This window comes from Pantherophis guttatus, chromosome 2, assembly GCF_059756535.1.
Source record: "Pantherophis guttatus breed Tessera chromosome 2, ASM5975653v1, whole genome shotgun sequence".
Lineage (NCBI taxonomy): Eukaryota > Metazoa > Chordata > Lepidosauria > Squamata > Colubridae > Pantherophis > Pantherophis guttatus.
Genome location: NC_142064.1, coordinates 268980106 through 269001703, shown reverse-complemented (window position 1 = coordinate 269001703; position 21598 = coordinate 268980106). Strand labels below are relative to the sequence as shown.

Here is a 21598-nt window from a genome sequence, read left to right as displayed (position 1 = left end):
AGACTAGTTTCAGTTTTCAATTCTCAGCACAGAGTCAGAAGCTGCAGACTAAGATACACCCTGGCTTCCATCTGTCTCAGCTCTCAATTGGCTGACTTAGCTGCTATGCCTATTCATTGGCTGACCTTGTTACCATGTCTCTGCCAGTTCATGAATAATTTGACATAAAAGAGGTTTGACGGGGCCAAGGGCGCGCTCTTTTCAGAAGGCGTGCCAAGATTGAAGACACGGGTGAAGGCAGAATTTAGCAAAAATCAAAAGGGGGCAAAAACAAAGCATACCCTTGGAAAATGAACAATTTCAACCAGATGGTTGCAGTGGTGGGACCTGAATAACCTAACAACTGGTTCTTTGGCTGGGTAGGCGTAGCTGGTTGGTCATGTGACTGGGTGGATGACATCACTCATCACACCCAGTCCCATCTCCCAGCCACTTGCCTCAAAGGCCGAGGTAGGATTCAGCCTCCACCCGTTTTTTGGCCTGTTTTTTGGAAAACAGCCCAAAATGATCCAAAAAACGGCAGAAAAACGGCCTGAAAAACAGGCCAAAAAATAAGCAGGGGCGGGGCCAGTGGTGGGATTTGTCAGTTCGCCGAATTGTGCAGAATCTTAACTACAGGTTCGCCCGAACCGGCAGCAGCCCACCTCTGGATGGTTGGTAAACCTTTGTCTGCTAAGTGATGCTTTTGAAAGTCAACCAGTGAAAAGATTATTTTATCTAGTTTCTTAACTTTGACAACTTTGAGATATGTGGGGGTTCAATTCCTGGATTCTGGGAGTTGAAGTCCACATATTTTAAAGTTGCCAAACTTGAGAAATGCCGCTCCAATCCCTTGATAAAATGAGCCAATTTAATCCTTTGTATTATACTACTATATTTTCCTTGTTGCAATAGGATAGAAGTGCTTTGCTTTGTATTGCCTGGATGGGAAGTGGGGTTTGACTTCGCAGCCTGTCTTAAGAACTCTAGGATTTCCTTTTGGTCTCCCATCCAAATGCTCACCACCAGGGTGGATTTGATTTAAATCGAGTTGATTTAAATCACAATTTAAATCCTGATTTAAATCACTAGTAAAAAGGCTTGATTTAAATCAACTGGATTTAAATCATAATTTTTAAAGAGCAACTGTCATCTCTGCTACTCCTTTGACCCGCTGTTGACTCACCGATAGTCCCAGTGTTGCAGAATATACAGCCTCATGCTACATAACTAAGCTCCATTTCATGCTGAATAAACTAAATGATTTATGTATCTTAAATAGAAAACTATCTTACGATAGATTTTTACCCCAAAAGTTTTTTATTAAAATAAATTCGATAAAAATTAAAAAAAATCCATTTTTAATCAAAAAAATCCGATTTAAATAAAAAAAATCTGATTTTTTTTTATTTTTTTAAAAAATCATTGATTTTTATCCACCCTGCTCACCACGATTGACCGAGAGGGGAGAATACTTCAAAGAAATAAAAGGGACACTCCTAGCAAGATTTTGGTTTTTAATCTATCTTTAAGGTAGTGTTTTTTGAAAATTGGTGTCTATGGAGACGGGCGGACTCCAGTTCCCAGAATTCTCCAGTCAACCATGCTCTAAGGCAGGGGCCTCATCCTGTGAGCCACAGTCCACTAGTGGGCCGTGAGGAGTTTGCAAGAGGGCTGGCGCTCCATTCATGTGAGCGGCACACGCGTGCACGCCGCTCGCGCAAATGGAGCTGCGTGTGCGCACACTTGCTGGCCACTTGCGCGAACCATCCCCTCCCCCACCATTCCCCCGTCCACAAAGCCAAAAACATTGGAGAACTTTGCTGCGCTAAGGCAATGGGGGAAAAGGTTCATTGGTTTGGACAACTGAACTTCACCAGGAAAAGAGAAATTGGTCATAAGTCAAGGACTAAGTGTATATCATTATTCTTGAAAAGTCTGGTGCTCCTTTTGAGTCTCTTCCCATTAGTTTTTTATGTGACAGACATACTCTTGTGAGCTAAAGAGCCTCTTCCTTCCTTCCTTCTTTTCTTTCTCTATCCTTTTTCTCTTTCCCTCTCTATTTTTCTCTCTTCTCTCTCCATTTCTTTTTCTCTCTCTCCCACTATCCTTCCTTCCCCCTCTCCTCCCTCCCTCCCTCCCTTTCTCTTTTTTCTTTCCCTTTCCTTTCCTTTCCTTTCCTCCTTTCCAATAAAGAATATTCTATTTTATATCCTATCTCATCTTTTCTTTTATGTACACTGAGAGCATATGCACCAAGACAAATTCCTTGTGTGTCCAATCACACTTGGCCAATAAAAAAATCTATTCTATTCTATTCTATTCTATTCTATTCTATTCTATTCTATTCTATTCTATTCTATTCTATTCTATTCTATTCTATTCTATTCTATTCTATTCTATTCGCCACCTAATGAGAAGGAAGGACTCACTGGAGAAGAGCCTAATGCTGGGAAAGATTGAGGGCAAAAGAAGAATGGGATGGAGTCACTGAAGCAGTCGGCGTGAGCTTAAATGGATTCCAGAGGATGGTAGAGGACAGGAAGGCCTGGAGGAACGTTGTCCATGGGGTCGCGATGGGTTGGACACAGGGTGGATAAAAATCAATGATTTTTTAAAAAAAATCAAAAAAATCAGATTTTTTAAATTTAAATCGGATTTTTTTGATTTAAAACGGATTTTTTTTTTATTTTTATCGAATTTATTTTAATAAAAAACTTTTGGGGTAAAAATTTATCGTAAGATAGTTTTCTATTTAAGATACATAAATAATGTAGTTTATTCAGCATGAAATGGAGCTCAGTTATGTAGCATGAGGCTGTATATTCTGCAACACTGGGACTATCGGTGAGTCAACAGTGGGTCAAAGGAGGAGCAGAGATGACAGTTGCTCTTTAAAAATTATGATTTAAATCGAGTTGATTTAAATCAAGCCTTTTTACTAGTGATTTAAATCATGATTTAAATTGTGATTTAAATCAACTCGATTTTAAATCAAATCCACCCTGGTCAGACGCGACTTCGCAACTAACAACAACAACCATCTCAGTGTCGCAATGAGAATCCGGAGATGGAAGTAGTATAAGTAAATTCCACCAAGATGTTGACAATGTAGGAGTCCCTCTTTCACAGGAGAAGGCCTCCTTATCTTTGTGTGGCAGATCTTGGGAGACGGTTGGGGAGTGAGAGAGAAGACCAGCACATAACAAACCAAAAACATGATCTCATTCTTCAAAGGCAGGGAGGAGAACCCAGGGAACTGATTCTCTCCAATCTCTTGAGCCTTCAGGGACACCGTTTGAAAACAAAAACGGACTCGGCAGGCAAACTAAAAACTCAAAAAGTCAAAATAACGGTGCCTCCTCGCCAAGGAGGTCCACTGACTTGGCAGCAGCAACTTGAGGCGTTCTCGTGCTTTCTCGTCTAGAGTAGATTCCTTGACCTTAGCAGCTTTTAGGATGCATGGATTTCAATCTCCAGAATTTGTCTGTGGAGATTCTCAGTCATGCAGGTCATGGCTGTCCCAAAGGTGCTTTTTCAAAAGGCAACTGGACTTTCTTTCGCTTCCCACTGAAGAAGCTTCTATCAATCAACCCGAATAGAGCTGGAAGGGGCCTTGGAGGTCTTCTAGTCCAACCTCCTTGCTCAAGTAGGAGACCCTATAGCCGTGATGGCGAACCTATGGCACGGGTGCCAAAGGTGGCACGTGGAGCCATATCAGTGGGCACGCAAGCTCAGCTCCAGCACACATGCGTGCGCCAGCCAGCAGATTTTCGGGCCTTCTGGACCCACCAGAAGTCAGGAAACACGTTATTTCCAGCCTCCGAGGTGGGGAAGGCCATTTTCGCCCTCCCCAGGCTCCTAGAAAGGCTCTGGAGCCTGGGGAGAGCGAAAAATGGGCCTACCGGGCCCACTGTGCCATCGCGTGCCAAAAGCGGGGAGAGCACGGGCGGGCGGGGCACATAGAATTATGGATGTGGGCACGCGTGCGTATGACCCCCTCCACGCTCCCCCCGCTTTTGGCACGCGATGTCAAAAAGGTTAGCCATCACTGCCCTATAGAATTGGAGACAATTGGGTGTCCAGTGTGTTCTAGAAAAATAAAAATAAAAAGTCCAGTTTGGATAAAAAGCACCCTTGGGACAACCATGACATGGACAACTGAAAATCTTCAACTCAACAAAAGAAGTTGATCCATTTCTCCCGCTTTCATTTTGAAAAAAGCTCCAACTTTCCTTCTTTCACCTATTGAACTCGCCCAAGGCCAGCTTTCTCTGGGCTTGGCTGAGCGTGCAAGGCCAGCACTGACAGATTGCAGGAGCCAACAGGTGTGCAAAAGTCCAGCAGGTGAACTGGACCAAGCCAGACCCCCGGAAGTCCTCTTTTGAAGTTGTGGGTGCTGCTCCATCACTGGAAGTTTTTAAGAAGAGATTTGACAACCAAGGGAGGGGGGAGGGGGTTGGACTAGAAGACCTCCAAGGTCCCTTCCAACTCTTGTGATTCTGATTCCAATTCTTCTTTTGACACTCGGGGAAAATCCATCCTTCCATCCATCTTTGCATGCATGCATCCATCCATCCATTCATCCATCCATCCATTTACGCATGCATGCATCCATCTATGCATCCACATCCATCCATCCATCCACGTATGCATGCATCCATCCATCTATACATTCATCCATCCATCCATTTAGGCATGCATGCATCCATCTATGCATCCATCCATCCATTTACACATGCATGCATCCATCTATGCATCCATCCATCCATTTACACATGCATGCATCTATCCGTGCATCCATCCGTGCATCCATCCATCCATTTACATATGCATGCATCCATCTATGCATCCATCCATCCACTTACACATGCATGCAACAATCTGTGCATCCATCCGTGCATCCATCCATCCATTTACGCATGCATGCATGCATCCATCTATATATTCATCCATCCATCCATTTACGCATGCATCCATCTATGCATCCATCCATCCATTTACGCATGCATGCATGCATCCATCTATATATTCATCCATCCATCCATTTACGCATGCATCCATCCATCCATTTACACATGCATGCATCCATCCATCTATATATTCATCCATCCATCCATTTACGCATGCGTCCATCCATCCATTTACGCATGCATCCATCCATCCATCTATATATTCATCCATCCATCCATTTACGCATGCGTCCATCCATCCATTTACGCATGCATCCATCCATCCATCTATATATTCATCCATCCATCCATTTACGCATGCATCCATCCATCCATTTACACATGCATGCATGCATCCATCTATATATTCATCCATCCATCCATCTATGCATCCATCCGTGCATCCATCCATTTACACATGCATCCATCCATCTATAACATTCATCCATGCATCCATCTACGCGCATGCAAGCTCGCACCGCAAACCCGGGTTCACAAAACCTGGCGTGCCCTCTCCGCGCATTCATGGCAATGGTGTGTGTGTGTATGTGTTTGTGTTGTACAAACCTGGGTCAATCCCCCACCTATGCACCCCTCCCCACCTGGCCAAGCAGGGGCCCGGGTCCTGCAATCCGGCGACGGGGGCCAGTTTCCAAGGACAACCCCACCTCCCCCGTGCCAGGAAGCGAGTCCGGGCGGGGGGGGGGACGGGCAGGAGCGCAAGGCGCGGAGGAGGGTCCCTGGCTCGGGGCGTCGAGCGAACTGGGGGGCCTTTGTCGAGGCGGAGCCAAGCGCGGATCCGCCGGCAGGGGGCGGTGGGGCCAGGAGCCTCGCCTGCTCTGCGGCTCCGCCATTAATCCAGCGCCCGGCCGGCGGGATCGAAGAGGAGAGAAAAGGCGCGGCGCCGTCGGATCCCTCCCCGCTCCCCAAAACCCCGCAATCCGGGGACGGGCTCCTCTCTCCCGGCTCCGCTACGACGGCGGGACGGCCGGGTGGAAGCGGCCCGAGCAGCCGCCCGCTTGCGCCGGGATTGCAGGTACGCGCCGGGTCCCTCGGGCGGACGGGAGGGCTGGACGCCGCCTGGCCCCGGCCTGCTGTGCTGGCCCCGGGAACCGGAGGAGGGCCCCTGCCGCCTCCGACGCGCCCTTAGCCGGCGCTCCGATCCCCCTGGAGCCCGGCGGGAGGAGAAGATCCCGGGACGCCGCAGCCGTCTGGCGATCTCTTTGCGCCCCGGAGGATCCGCTTTGCGCTGCGCCCGCTTTGCGAAGGTTCCATCGCGGGACAAAAGGGCGGCGAGGCGGAGGGTGGGGTGGGGGTCTTTGTTGTCCGCCATTCCGTCTTTGCTTTCCGCTGGGCCGGGCTGAGGAACCGGCAACAGCAGGAGGAGGAGGAGGAGTCGTGGTTAACGCTGGGAAAGGAGACCACGAGGAGATGCCCCACACTGCGGGCTAAGGCTTGGGCAGTCGGAAACAAGCGTCCCAGAAGGCGGCAGTGGCGAATCTCTTCCTATTAAAAAGAAAACAAACAAACGTAGATGTCTCGGGAGTGTATGGGAGGCCTGAGGTGAAATCAGGAATCTCCCACTCCGTTAAGTGGGAAGGGACCTTGGAGGTCTTCTAGTCTGACCCTCTGCTCGAGCCGGAAATCCCATATCAGAACAGAATAAGAGAGTTGGAAGGGACCATGGAGGTCTTTTTTTTTTTTTAAATTATTATTATTATTAAATTTGTATACCGCCCTACTCCGGAAGGACTCAGGGTGGTGAAAAGGCACTTTATCTATCTATCTATCTATCTATCTATCTATCTATCTATCTATCTATCTATCTATCTATCTATCTATCTATCTATCTATCTATCTATCTATCTATCTATCTATCTATTAAATTTGTATACCGCCCTACTCCCGAAGGACTCAGGGTGGTGAAAAGGCACTTTATTTATTTATTTATCTATCTATCTATCTATCTATCTATCTATCTATCTATCTATCTATCTATCTATCCATCCATCCATCCATCCATCCATCCATCCATCCATCCATCCATCCATCCATCCATCCATCCATCCATCTATCATCTATCTATCTATCTATCTATATCTATCTATCTATGCCGCCCGTCTCCGGAGACTCAGGGCGGCTTACAATGCATTAAGCAATAGCCTTCATACTTTTGTATATACCTGCTTAGTAGGGCTTTAAGCGGTGTTCTTTTTTATACAAAGTCATCTTATTGCCCCCACAATCCAGGTCCTCATTTTACCTACCTCGGAAGGATGGAAGGCTGAGTCAACCTTGAGCCTTGGTGAGATTTGAGCTCGCAGTCATTGCAGGCAGCTGGCAGCTAAGTGCTACTTTAACAGCACTTTAGTCTGCTGCGCCACCAAGGCTCCTAGTCCGACCCCCTGCTCGAGCTGGAAATCCCATACCAGAACAGAATAAGAGAGTTGGAAGGGACCTTGGAGGTCTTCTAGTCCAACCAACACCCCCCTCCCTCCCCCAAGCAGGAGACCTTACACCATTTCAGACGAATGGTTGTCCAATCTCTTCTGTAAAAACCTCCAGTTGATGGAGCACCCACAACTTCTGGAGTTCAATTCCTTTCACAGATTAAGTGTTCGGGAAATGTCTCATTTCTACATTAGTCCTCTCCTTGATTTAGTTTCCATCCATTGCTTCTTGTCTTGCCTGCAGGTGCTTTGGAGACTAGATTGACCTCTTCTTCCTTTTTTTTTTTTTAAAAAAAAATTTGATTTATATGCCGCCCTTCTCCGGAGACTCAGGGCGGCTTACAATGCGCTCAGCAATAGCCTTCATACTTTTGTATATTTATACAAAGTCAGCTTATTACCCCCACAAACTGGGTCCTCAATTTACCTACCTTAGAAAGGGTGGAAGGCTGAGTCAACCTTGAGCCTGGTGAGATTCGAACTTACAGTAATTGCAGACAGCTGGTGTTAATCACAATGCTATCAGTCTGCTGAGCCACCAGGCCTTGTGATAGCCTCTTAAATGTTGAAACATTGTTATCATGTCTCCCCTAATTATTTTCTTCATTAGACTAGACATCTTTATCTTTTATTAGATTTGTATACCCTCCTTTCGGACTCAGGGCGGTGAACAGCCAAAATAAAAACATTTGTACACAAAAGTTAAAATAATTTTAAAAATAATTAAATGAAATTTGGCCCATAATTTAAAACATTTCAATTAAAAATCAGTTTCAAACTTTAAAACCAACATGGAATCAGGCTAGCCCGGCTAACTGAAAAAAGTAAGTTTTTAGGGCCCGATGAAAAGTCAGGAGGTCTGGGGTCACTCGTATCTCTGGAGGTAGATCGTTCCAGAGGGTAGGTGCCACCACAGAGAAGGCTCTCCCCCTGGGGGTCGCCAGCCGACATTGTCTGGCTGACGGCACCCTGAGGAGGCCCTCTCTGTGGGAGCGAACCGGCCAGTGGGAGGCAATTGGTGGCAGAAGGCGGTCCCGTAAGTACCCCGGCCCTAAGCCGTGGAGCGCTTTAAAGGTGGTCACCAACACCTTGAAGCGCACCCGGAAGTCCACCGGAAACCAATGCAGCTCGCGCAGGAGAGGTGTCACGTGGGAGCGCCCCGTCGCTCCCATAATCCCCTGCGTGGCCGCATTTTGCACCAGTTGGAGCCTCCGGGTGCACCCCAAAGGGAGCCCCACGTAGAGAGCGTTAACAATAGTCCAGACGAGAAGTGACGAGTGCTTGAGTGACCGTGCGTAAGGAGTCCCAATTGCTGCCCAAAAAGAAAACATTCTTCATATGTTTTAGCCTCCAGTCCACTAATCATCTTTGTTGCTCTTCTCCGCACTCTTTCCAGAATCTCAACATCTTTTTTTATATCGTGGAGACCAAAACTGGGTGCGGTATTTCAAGCGAAGTCTTACCAAGGCTTTATAAAGTGGTATATTTTACACTTCACGAGATCGTGATTCTATCCCTCTGTTAATGCAGCCTAGGACTGTGTTGGCTTTTTTGGCAGCTGCGGCACACAGCTGGCTCATATTTAAGTAATTGTTCACTAGGACTCCAAGATCCTTCTCACAGTTACTACTTACCACCTTATTCTATACTTAATGGAATTAGAGAAACTTATTTAAAACAATCATTTATTCATTTAAAAGCTTTGTATAGCCACTCATCCAAAAGCACAGTTCTGGGCTCAATCCAGGGTGGATAAAAATCAATGATAAAAAATCAGATTTTTTTTATTTAAATCGGATTTTTTTTTTATTTTTATTGAATTTATTTTAATAAAAAACTTTTGGGGTAAAAATCTATTGTAAGATAGTTTTCTATTTAAGATACATAAATAATTTAGTTTATTCAGCATGAAATGGAGCTCAGTTATGTAGCATGAGGCTGTATATTCTGCAACACTGGGACTATCGGTGAGTCCACAGTGGGTCAAAGGAGTAGCAGAGATGACAGTTGCTCGAGTTGATTTAAATCAAGCCTTTTTACTAGTGATTTAAATCATGATTTAAATTGTGATTTAAATCAACTCGATTTAAATCAAATCCACCCTGGCTCAATCCCTTTTCTCCTATCTCTCTTATCTCTTGGAAATATAGTTTGAACCTAGTCTTAATTAACTAGGACAAGTGATGGCGAACCTTTTTGGCACCGAGTGCCAAAAAGGGAGCGCGCACATCCTCACGCTCGTCTGGGCTGCAATCCGGAAGAGGAGCTGCCCAGGGTGCATGTGCATGTCTGAAACGGCCAGCTAGTGTTCCGGTTTCTGGCATGCATGCGTGCCCAACAATCTGCTAGTTTCCAGCAGAGTTTCCAGTTTCCGGCACAGCCGCTTGCACGAAGGCCAGCTGATTGTCGCGTGCAGATGCGTGCCAAAAAACTGGAAGAGGAATGGGCGACGCCATGCGTGCCAGGCGATATGGCTCCGTGTGCCACTTCGGGCACGCGTGCCATAGGTTCACCGTCACGGAACTAGGGTGTGTTTAATAACAAATTAAATAATGAGAACGATCTTCCGCTGTAGTAATCTGAACTATGATTTGAAAGCCATAAAGGATAAGTTTATGTAGGTTTAGGTTTAGGTTTATATTTAATTTATATGCCGCCCTTCTCCGGAGACTCAGGGCGGCTTACAATGCGTTAAGCAATAGCCTTCATACTTTTGTATATTTTATACAAAGTCAGCTTATTGCCCCCACAAACTGGGTCCTCAATTTACCTACCTTAGAAAGGATGGAAGGCTGAGTCAACCTTGAGCCTGGCGAGATTCGAACTTACTTTAATTGCAGACAGCTGGTGTTAAATTACAGTGTCTTGTCTGCAGAGCTATCCAGGCTCATGGATATAGCATGTTAAGGCAAAGTCCTGTGATTAAGATTGTCTTAGCCTTTTTTCCCCCTTCTTCTCAAAAGCTTCCCCTAAGTTTTGTAACTGCATGGTTGAATTGCCATCATATACAACTTTTGTTAGATAGCATTTGTTAAATTGTTAAAATTTGGCCTCGGGCAACTGCTTCTTTGATTGTTCTTCATTATCTGGGTGTTTTGGAAGTAAGAAGAAATCCGTGGAGATAATCTTTGTCACGTTTGAAATAGTTAAATTCACCCCCAAAGATTGATGCCTATAAAAACAGGGGAGATGTATCTTGAAATGTGCGTAACTGAGAATTAAATTTATTACACCTTGGTCGAATTTTTAAATAAAAGGAAAGCAGCAATTGGTTCCCCATTGACAGGAGGGGAGAGGCAAAAAAAATTACTCTGGTCCTTTAATATTTCTGGGGCATCAAATGCCCTATTTCAGGGGTGTCAAACTCAAGGCCACGGGGTGGCCAGCGGGGTGCTTAGATCTGGCCTGCGGGGCCGGCCTGGAAATAGCAAAGGACCGGCCCGCGGTGCCTCTGCCAGCGAAAACGGAGCACAAGGCCCCCTCAAGCTCCGTTTTTGCTGGCAGAGGACTGCAGGAGTCCGTCCAGGCCAAAAACAGGGCGTGGGAGGGCCGCATGCGCCTCCCACCAGCTCCGTTTTCTCTGGCAGAGGGCTATCAAAACAAACTAAAAACTGAACAAAAGGAGAAATGTTTCTCTTTTTGCATTTGAGCATGCAAGAATGGACAGGAAAGGAGAAAGGGAAAGAGGAAAGACAAAGAAAAAGAAGGAAAAATTGAAAGATAGCAAGGAAGGAAAAATAAGGAAAGAGAGGAAGGAAGAAGAAAGGAGAAGGAAGGGGGAAGGAAGAAGAAGGAAGGAAGGAGAAAGTAGAAGGAAGAGGGAGGGAGGGAGGGAGGGAGGGAAGGAAGGAAGGAAGGAAGGAAGGAAGGAAGGAAGGAAGGAAGGTAGGTAGGTAGGTAGGTAGGTAGGTGATTATAATGAGAGTGAGGGAGGGACTCAGAGAAGTCCTGCCTTAGCACTTGGCCACTACAGATAATCCCGACATGAATCCGATGTCACACCCGACATGGCCATGCTCACCCTTGGCCACACCATGCCCGTGGCCCTCCGAGGTCAAACACAACACTGATGCGACCCTCAATGAAATCGAGTTTGACACCCCTATTCCATTTATTTATTATTTTATTTATTATTACATTTATATGCTGCCCACTTTGCTACGGAGCCAGGAGTCTTTGGCCTTCTGAAGCTGTAAGTACACCTGGAGGATAATTGTACAGGTAGTCCTTGATTTACAACTGGGTCACTAAGCAACCGTTCAAACATTCAACGGACTCCCCAAAGGTTAGTGACAACCCAGTTGTAAAGTTCCGATGGATGCTTGCCCCCACCCTCGTGGTCATGTGACTGCATTCCAGGCGCTAAGCAACTGGCCCACATTTACAGCCATTTGCTACCAGTATGTCCTGCAAGTTTTTTCCGCGTTGCAGTTGTTCGTTGATAAAAAATAAATAAATAATAGCCTGGAGTTATATGGCACTTGTAATCTGCTTGACGTGCAATGTGCATCTGCACAATTCCTCTGCTTCCCCTCCCTTCAGAAGACTAGAGCAGAGCAGAATAGAATGGAACGGGACAGGACAGGACAGGACAGAACAGAACAGAATAAAATTCTAAAAGCAGCTTACCTTTTAATAAAATTTCTTAGTCGGAAAAGGTACTAGACTCCTTCCGAGATTCCCCTGACATTCAACATTAACATAACTGCATTCTAAGAAAACTTTATCCTTTTTCAATCTTTTTATTATTATTTTTTTTAATTTTTAAAGTGCCCCAGCCCTCTGGGTTGTGTGTGGGTCTGTGTGCATTTTTGCTAAAAAGAATTATTATAACAGAATAACAGAGTTGGAAGGGACTTCGGAGGTCTTCTAGACCAACCCCGTGCTCAAGCAGAAAACCCTATACCAGTGATGGCTAACCTTTTTGCCGTTGCATGCCAAAAGTGGGGGGAGCACGGGGGGTGGGTTGCGTGCATGTGTGCCCACACCCATAATTCAATGCCCCCCTGCAACTCGTCCCCCATGCATGCGAGCATGACTCCCCCGCATATGCGCATACGACCCCCCGCACCCCGTTTTGGGCCTAGCAGGCCTCCCTGAAGCCTCTGGAGGCTCGAAGCAGCCTGTTTCCAGACTTCTGGTAGGTCCATTTTTCGCCCTCCCCAGGCTCCAGTGGCTTTCTTGGAGCCTGGGGAGGGTGAAAATGGTGTCCCCCCCCCCCCCGGAGGCCCTCCAGAGATCGAAAATGCCCTCCCAGGGCCTCCGCGCGAGCCCTGTACTTACCTGACATCCAAAATGGGCTGTGTGGAGACTACTGAGAGGGGAGGGGCTGCTGGCCGACACGCACATGCACATGAGCTGAGCTAGGGCAACGGCTCTCGTGCCCGCAGATATGGCTCCGCGTGCCACCTGTGGCACACATGCCATAGGTTCGCCATCATGGCCCTATACCCGTGATGGCGAACCTATGGCACGCGTGCCACAGGTGGCACGCGGAGCCATATCTGTGGGCACGCGAGTATTGCCCTATCTTAGCTTCAGCGTGCAAGAGTGCACCAGCCACCTGATTTTCGGGCCTTTCGGTCCCACTGGAAGTCAGGAAACATGCCGTTTCCGGCCTTCAGAAGGCCTCGGGGGGGGGGCGGGGGGAAGGCCGTTTTCGTCCTCCCCAGGCTCCAAGAAAGCCTCTGGTTATCCAAATGGTTATCCAGTCCCTTAAAAACTTCCAGTTTTGGAGCACCCACAACTTCTGGAGGCAACTTGTTCCACGGATTAATTGTTAGGAAATGTCTCGGTTGGTTCTCTCCATGGAGATGGTCCCCAAAGTCTTCTTTCTTTGTCTCCTTTTTTGGCGTATCTCACACTTTTTCTTCTGTTTGGTTTGTTTAGGAGCTCCCTCTACAAACCAAGAGAGGTCAACATTTTCACAAGGGCTTCACAGCATCTTCTGTAACCTGGAAGCTAACACGGCTTGAGATTCCCCTCTGCCAATCCAGAGGAGAAAATGGGACTTGGGTTTCAAACCAGAATTTAAAAGAAGCGGGGGGAAAGCTTCCCCTCCAGTGAGCTTCATCGGGGCCGGGTTTTTTTATGAAGTGTTCCAGTTCCAAATTGGTGGTTTGATAATTCGGGGAGACATGGAGCCCAAATCTGGAAGTCCAGAAGGGGAACGTGTAAGGAAACCCTGCGGTGACGATTTCTCCAAATGCACGGAGATGGAGCAATTAGGATGGAAGCTTTCGCAAGAAATCAAACGGGAATCTTTCCGAGGGTTGCAACAACCCTGGAAAACCCAATGGCAGGACTTCCTGAAGACCTTGCCGTCTCCCCACATGGGAAGGGAGGAGGACTCTGAGATGCTGGCCAGCGCCCCTTGGGATGACCCCAAGGCCTTCCTGATCTCCTTTGAGCAGGTGGCCCAAGCCTGCCAGTGGCCCACGGGCGAGTGGGTGCCTCGACTCCTGCCAGCCCTAAGCGGGGAAGCGAAGCGGGCCTTCAGTGGCTTAGAAGCAAAGGACAAGGAGGATTATGGGAAAGTGAAGGCGGCCATCTTGAGAGGGGAAGCCATCAGGATCGAGGTGCAACGGCAGCACTTCCGGCAGTTCCGCTTCCAGGAGATCGAAGACCCACGTAGGGTTTACGGACAACTGCAGAGGCTTTGCCGCCAGTGGCTGAAGCCGGAGAGACGCACCAAAGAGCAGATCCTGGAGCTGCTGATCCTGGAGCAGTTCCTGGCCAGCCTCCCACCGGAGCTCCAGAGCTCGATCCGAGCAGGAGGGTCGGACACATGTTCCCAGGCGGTGGCCCTGATAGAGAATTTCCTGCTGAACCGGCAGGAGGTTAAGGTAGGAAAGTGGCAGGTCTGTAATATTTGAACCTCTCTGCAGGACAGGCGACTTAAGCTTTAGTACAGGTTGTCTGTCAGCGTTCCGAGTAACGCATCTGCCAAAATCAGAACTCTGAGGCAGGTAGATTCCTCAAAGAACATGTTTATTGGATACATCACATCAGCACAGCCGGTGAAAACCAACTCTGAAAGTTTCCCTGCGTTTGTAGCATAGTTAAAGTAGCAATTCTTTCCCCTCCCCAAGTGTCACAAGTCACATTGTCCAATTAAGGCTTTTGGTGGGCTCCTTGGTCATTCCTCTCCTCCTCCAACTGTCACCTGTTGGGACGACCTTGGTTCCCATCGGAAAGCTTATTGTTACGACTGCTAGTAAGTCTATCTACTTCCTTTCCCCCTCTCCCCTCAGAGTTCGTGGCAGCAAAAGATGGCTTCAGCCAGGTTCACTTCAAAGTTGACATTGTGCTTGCTTAATGACGGTAATTGGGACCCGAATTTCCATCTCTAAGCGATGCGGTCGCTTAGTGACAGCAATCCCACCATTGCCATTGTTGAGTGAAAATAACAGATTGCTAAGCGAGCACCTCACCTGACCGACTGGCAACTTCCTGCTGGCTTCCCATAAAAATCATTGGGGAAGCCAGTGGGAAATTGTAAGTCCCAGGCGGCTTGTAGGTGGACCAGATGGTGGGTAGATACTACAGATTGAGGTGGGGGGGTATGTTCTGTAACGAATGAGTGCAGGCTACGGAGGGGGTGTTGTGGCACAAATGTGTGCTACAGAGAGTTCTGCAACAGGGTTCCTCAGGAGAAAAGGCAGCGGGTGCAACTTGAAAGCTTTTCTGGTGGCTTCCGCATTGATTTTGCTTGTGGGAAGGTGACAGGGAAATGATGCAAATGATGATCATATGACCGCAGGTCAAACATTTTAAATGTGAGCCGGTTGCCAATAGCAATAGCATTTAGACTTATATACCGCTTTACAGTGCTTTACAGCCAGTGGTGAAATTTGGCCGGATCTAGCTGGCTCGTGCCAACCGGTAGCGCTGGTGGCAGGAGGCTCCGCCCACCCGCCCGGACGTCAGTACGTCCCGTTTTTTATGCTCTGTGGCATGCGCAGAAGAGGCGCGCGCGCGCTCCCATGCACTCTTGTTCCCGAACCGGTAGCGAAGGTAGGTGGATTTCACCGCTGTCAACCTCTCTAAGCGGTTTACAACAATCTGGGTCCTCATTTTACTGATCTCGGAAGGATGGAAGGCTGAGTCAACCCTAAGCCTGGTGAGATTCAAACTACCAAATGGCAGGCAGCCGGCAGGCAACAGAAATAGCCTGCAGTGCTGCACTCTAACCACTGTGCCACCGCGGCTCTGGATTGTGATCATGTGACTGGGTCACGTGCGGCAGCTGGAATTTTGAAGGACAGGTTATGGAACTTGTTTCATTCATTGCATCTTTGAGCAGTCGCTGAACGAGTGGTTGTTAACCGACGACCACTTGTAGAAAAGTCGTCGATGCTCAGTCAGTCGGCAGAACTTTTCATGCTTCAGCTTCATTGCCCTGGTCCGATCCAAAATTGGATTCTCCTCTCTTATTCAGGAGCCGTCGCAGGAGGCCATCGCCAAGAGTTCCCTGGGTGAAGAGAGGGTCACCTTGGATGTTGATGAGGAAGAGATCTACAAAGACATTAAACAGAACAATAACGGAGTAATCCATTTGTTGGGTAAGGAAATGCCAAGGATGACAGCAGGTTCTTCCGTAATGGGGGTGGGCGGGGTCAAAAAAATCCAAGATGGCTGCTCAAGAACAGTGGCCATCTTCAGATCATACTGAAGGGGAGAAAAATGAGCGTCTCCCTTGAAATTATTAATGCTGGAGAAATACAAACATACCTTCCGAAGGCTTAGTAATTAAAAAAAAAAATTGATTGTGCAGAAATGGGCAAGTTGACAATTGAACTGAAAGGACAAATAGATTCGGAATACTATGCAATATGGGAGAAGTCGTACGACTGGATTGAGAACAGAAAAATGGAAAAGAAATAGACAAAATAGGCGTAGAATTAAAATGTATAGTAAAAATGTACAGAATGTATTTGAATTCGAATGCTATGGTATGTAAATGGTCGCAGTTATGCATAAGGTATGAGTAAGATTTAATTGTAAAAATGCAACAAAAGGAAAATAAAAAAAAGAAAATAGAATAGAATAGAATAGGAAATAGAAGAAAGATAAGGAAGACTCACAGTATTTTAAGATATGGGACAGTTGGTATGAGTGGATAAACCAATGGAAAAGAAGGTAAAGTCAAAATTTAGTAAGAAATTAAAAGTAATAATTATACATCGTCATTAGGAAAAAAAGGGAAAATAAGTTTTTGTATATATGTGTACTTATATACATTATATATACTTTATTTGTTGTTTGTTGATATTGCTGATTGTATTTTAAGGTTGTGAATGTTTTATACAAGTTTATTTTTTTAAATCTAATAAAGTTTGTTTTTAAAACCAAAAAAAAAAAAATAGAATAGGAAATTAGAATAGAAAAGAGAAAAGAGATGAGAATAGAATAGAATAGAGAATAGAATGGAATGGAATAAAGAATAGAAGAGAATAGAAAAGAGAATAGAATAGGAAATAGAATAGAATAGAGAATAGAATAGGAAATAGAATAGAATAGAAAATAAATGGAATAGAAAATAGAATAGAATAGCATACAGACTAGAATAGGAAATAGAATAGAATAGCATACAGACTAGAATAGGAAATAGAATAGAATAGAATAGGAAATAGAATAGAATAGAAAATAAATAGAATAGAAAATAGAATAGAATAGCATATAGACTAGAATAGGAAATAGAATAGAATAGAATAGGAAATAGAGTAGAATAGAAAATAAATAGAATAGAAAATAGAATAGAATAGCATATAGACTAGAATAGGAAATAGAATAGAATAGAATAGGAAATAGAATAGAATAGAAAATAAATAGAATAGGAAATAAATAGACTAGAAAATAGAATAGAATAGCATATAGACTAGAATAGGAAATAGAATAGAATAGAATAGGAAATAGAATAGAATAGAAAATAAATAGAATAGAAAATAAATGGAATAGAAAATAGAATAGAATAGCATACAGACTAGAATAGGAAATAGAATAGAATAGAATAGGAAATAGAATAGAATAGAAAATAAATAGAATAGAAAATAAATAGAATAGAAAATAGAATAGAATAACATATAGACTAGAATAGGAAATAGAATAGAATAGGAAATAGAATAGAATAGAAAATAAATAGAATAGAAAATAAATGGAATAGAAAATAGAATAGAATAGCATACAGACTAGAATAGGAAATAGAATAGAATAGGAAATAGAATAGAATAGAAAATAAATAGAATAGAAAATAAATGGAATAGAAAATAGAATAGAATAGCATACAGACTAGAATAGGAAATAGAATAGAATAGAATAGGAAATAGAATAGAATAGAAAATAAATAGAATAGAAAATAAATAGAATAGAAAATAGAATAGAATAGCATATAGACTAGAATAGGAAATAGAATAGAATAGGAAATAGAATAGAATAGAAAATAAATAGAATAGAAAATAAATGGAATAGAAAATAGAATAGAATAGCATATAGACTAGAATAGGAAATAGAATAGAATAGAATAGGAAATAGAATAGAATAGAAAATAAATAGAATAGAAAATAGAATAGAATAGCATATAGACTAGAATAGGAAATAGAATAGAATAGGAAATAGAATAGAATAGAAAATAAATAGAATAGAAAATAAATGGAATAGAAAATAGAATAGAATAGCATACAGACTAGAATAGGAAATAGAATAGAATAGAATAGGAAATAGAGTAGAATAGAAAATAAATAGAATAGAAAATAAATGGAATAGAAAATAGAATAGAATAGCATATAGACTAGAATAGGAAATAGAATAGAATAGAATAGGAAATAGAATAGAATAGAAAATAAATAGAATAGAAAATAAATGGAATAGAAAATAGAATAGAATAGCATATAGACTAGAATAGGAAATAGAATAGAATAGGAAATAGAATAGAATAGAAAATAAATAGAATAGAAAATAAATGGAATAGGAAATAGAATAGAATAGCATACAGACTAGAATAGGAAATAGAATAGAATAGAATAGGAAATAGAGTAGAATAGAAAATAAATAGAATAGAAAATAGAATAGAATAGCATATAGACTAGAATAGGAAATAGAATAGAATAGAATAGGAAATAGAGTAGAATAGAAAATAAATAGAATAGAAAATAGAATAGAATAGAAAATAGAATAGAATAGCATATAGACTAGAATAGGAAATAGAATAGAATAGAATAGAATAGAATAGAATAGAAAATAAATGGAATAGAATAGAATAGAATAGAATAGAATAGAATAGAACAGAACAGAACAGAACAGAACAGAACAGAACAGAATAGAATAGAATAGAATAGAATAGAATAGAATAGAATAGAATAGAATAGAATAACAGAGTTGGAAGGGAGGACCTTGGAGGTCTTCTAGTCCAACCCCCGTTTAGGCAGGAAACCCTACACCACTTCAGACAAATGGTTATCCCACATCATCTTAAAAACCTCCAGTGATAGAGCGCCCACGATTTCTGAAACTGTTCCACTGGTTAATTGTCCTCACTGTTAGGAAGTTTGGACCAATTGGAAGATCCTTCCTGAAAACGAAAAGAAAAATGGAGAGATTCGGACAAAGTAATCCAAATTTGTTTCTGTTTTGCTGACTTGTAAAACCTCGGGGAGTTTTTGATGTCAGGGAGCATCCAGCTTTTCCCCAATACAGGTAGTCTTTCGACTTTACGACCACAATTGAGCCCAAAGCTTCTGTTTTTCACTAAGTGAAACATTTGTTAAGTGAATTTTATGACTTTTCTTGCCACACAGTTGTTCAGGGAATCACTGCAGTTGTTAAGCGAGTAACATAGTTGTTAAGTGAAGCTGGCTTCCACACAGGCTTGGCTTGTCAGAAGGTCGCAAAAGGGGATCACGAGACCCGGGGACACTGCAAACCGTCGTAACTATGAGTCAGTTGCCAAGCGTCTGAATTTTGATCTGGGGGATGCTGCTATGGTTCTAAGAGTGAAAAGGGGCTTTCAGTGCCGTTGCAACTTCAAACGGTCACTAAAACGGACTGTTGTAAATTGAGGATACCTGGAATGCATTTTTTTTTCCTTTTATTTTCTAAATATATTTTTATATATATATATATATATTCTGTCTTTTAAAGGTAATGGAAGCAAAGACTGTGGCGATTCCAGCTCCTTGCTTCCTCCCGAGGGAGAGGAAACGGATCAAGCTTCTCCTAGTAAGGTATGGGAAATTTCTGATGAGCAAATGCAAAAGAGAGGGGAAAAAAGAAAAGAAAAGAAAAAAAGAAAAGAAAAGAAAAGAAAAAAGAAAAGAAAAAAAGAAAAGAAAAGGGCCCTTTGGAAAGAATTGGGCTGAAGGATGGGGCTGTCTAAAGCAGGGGTCTCCAAGCTTGGCAACTTTAAGCCTGGAGGACTTCAACTCCCAGAGTTCCCCAGCCAGCAAAGCTGGCTGGGGAATTCTGGGAGTTGAAATCCACCAGGCTTAAAGTTGCCAAGCTTGGAGGCAGTGCGGTGTGGTTGAGGCTTTTGGCTGGGGTGCTTGGGTGGCTGATCGTGACGGAGGGCATGAGGCGGTACTCAGAGGTGTAGACCAGCTGCCTGCAAGGAGTATAAATCCTTCCATTCCCCACCATCCAGTCAAGAGCTAAAGAAGCTTCTCGGATGAGAAGCGAAACGTCTTCAAAGAAAGAAAAAAAAAATCAGAAAGTCCGGTTGCCTCCTGAAAAAAGCGCCTTTGGGAGAACCCACGGTATACTAGAGTCCATGCACTGGCTTGGCTGCGATGCACAACACCGCAAAACGGATAACCATCTTAGTCTAGGATTTGGGAATCCTGCCGGAAGTATTTCCGGTTGTCAGTTTGATTGGATCTGATGTGATCTGAATAGGGTATAAGCTTGTCCTGTGCTTTTTAATGCTGAGTATGTGTTTGTATGTACAAAGAGAACAGGCAAATGTGGCTCTATCCTTTCTTTCTTTCTTTCTTTCCTCCCTTCCTTCCACCTTCCCTCCCTTCCTTTCTCCTTCCCTCCCTTCCTCCCTCCGTCCCGTCCCTCCCTTCATTCTGTCCGTCCTTCCTCCCTCCCTTCCTCCCTCCTTCCCTTCCTCCTTCGTTCCTCCCTCCCTTCCTCCTTCCCTCCCTCCCTTCCTTCCTTCCCTCCGTCCCTCCCTTCCTTCCTCCTTCCTTCACTTCCTCCCTCCCTTCCTCCATCCCTTTCCTCCATCCCGTCCCTCCCTCCATTCTGTCCTTCCTTCCTTCCTCCCTCCCTCCCTTCCTTTCTCCTTCCTTCCTCCTTCCTTCCCTTCCTCCATTCTTTCCACCTTCCATCCCTTCCTCCTTCCTTCCTTCCTCCCTCCCTTCCTTCCTCCTTCCTTCCTCCTTCCCTCCCTTCCTTCCACCTTCCCTCCCTTCCTCCTTCCTTCCTCCCTCCCTCCCTCCTTCCTTCCTTCCTCCTTCCCTCCCTCCCTCCGTCCCTCCCTTCCTCTCTCTCTCCATTCTGTCCTTCCTTCCCCCCTCCCTCCCTCCCTTCCTTCCTTTCTCCTTCCTCCCTCCCTCCTTCCTCCCTCCTTCCCTCCCTTCCTCCCTCCGTCCATCCCTCCCTCCTTCCCTCCCTCCCTCCTTCCTTCCTCCTTCCCTCCCTTCCTCCCTCCGTCCCTCCCTTCCTCTGTCCCTCCCTTCCCTCCGTCCATCCCTCCCTCCATTCCGTCCTTCCTCCCTCCTTCCCCTTCCTTCCTTCCTTCCTTCCTTCCTTCCTTCTTCCTTCTTCCTTTCCTCCATCTGTCCATCCGTCCCTCCATTCCTCCCTCCCTCCCTCCCTCCCTCCCATCCATCCATCCATCCATCCATCCATCCATCTCCCCTTTCTGCATCCGGGGCCCTCTGTTACACTTATCCTTGTCGCGTGTTATTCTGCAGAAATTATTAACCACGGAACGATCTGCATTCTTGGGGCCCTCTGCCAGTGACTTTTTCCCTTTTTCTAGGAGCTCATGGACTTGAAAGACGCTGGTGTTTCGCTGAATGTGGTTGAGCCCACCCCGGTCCAGTCGGGCCAGCAGACCATGTTCTGGCAAGTCATGCAGGAGGAGGACGGGGATGCAGAGTCTTTGGGTAAGGGTCCTGGAATTGGAAAACTCCCAACTCCCTCCTCGGTGCAGGAGCCATCGGAGCATCTCCGACAGATGGCCCTCCAACTTTGGTTCAAGGACCTCTATCT

The 21598-nt window shown here is 44.8% G+C and overlaps 1 protein-coding gene across 4 annotated transcripts in view; it reads left to right on the top strand.

Moving 5' to 3' along the window:
* The first annotated feature begins 5648 nt into the window (after positions 1-5648).
* Positions 5649-21598, top strand: part of LOC117662571 (zinc finger protein 18-like) — a 35213-nt gene continuing 19263 nt past the window's right edge. For all 4 annotated transcript variants that reach the window (XR_015731748.1, XM_060691259.2, XM_060691257.2 and 1 more), the window contains exons 1-5: positions 5649-5967; positions 13271-14226; positions 15822-15945; positions 19520-19602; positions 21366-21492. Coding sequence is in view for 3 of the 4 variants with exons in the window: in XM_060691259.2 (XP_060547242.2) it covers positions 13519-14226; positions 15822-15945; positions 19520-19602; positions 21366-21492 (1042 nt within the window). In the remaining variant the exon portion in view is untranslated. The remainder of the gene's footprint in view (positions 5968-13270; positions 14227-15821; positions 15946-19519; positions 19603-21365; positions 21493-21598) is intronic.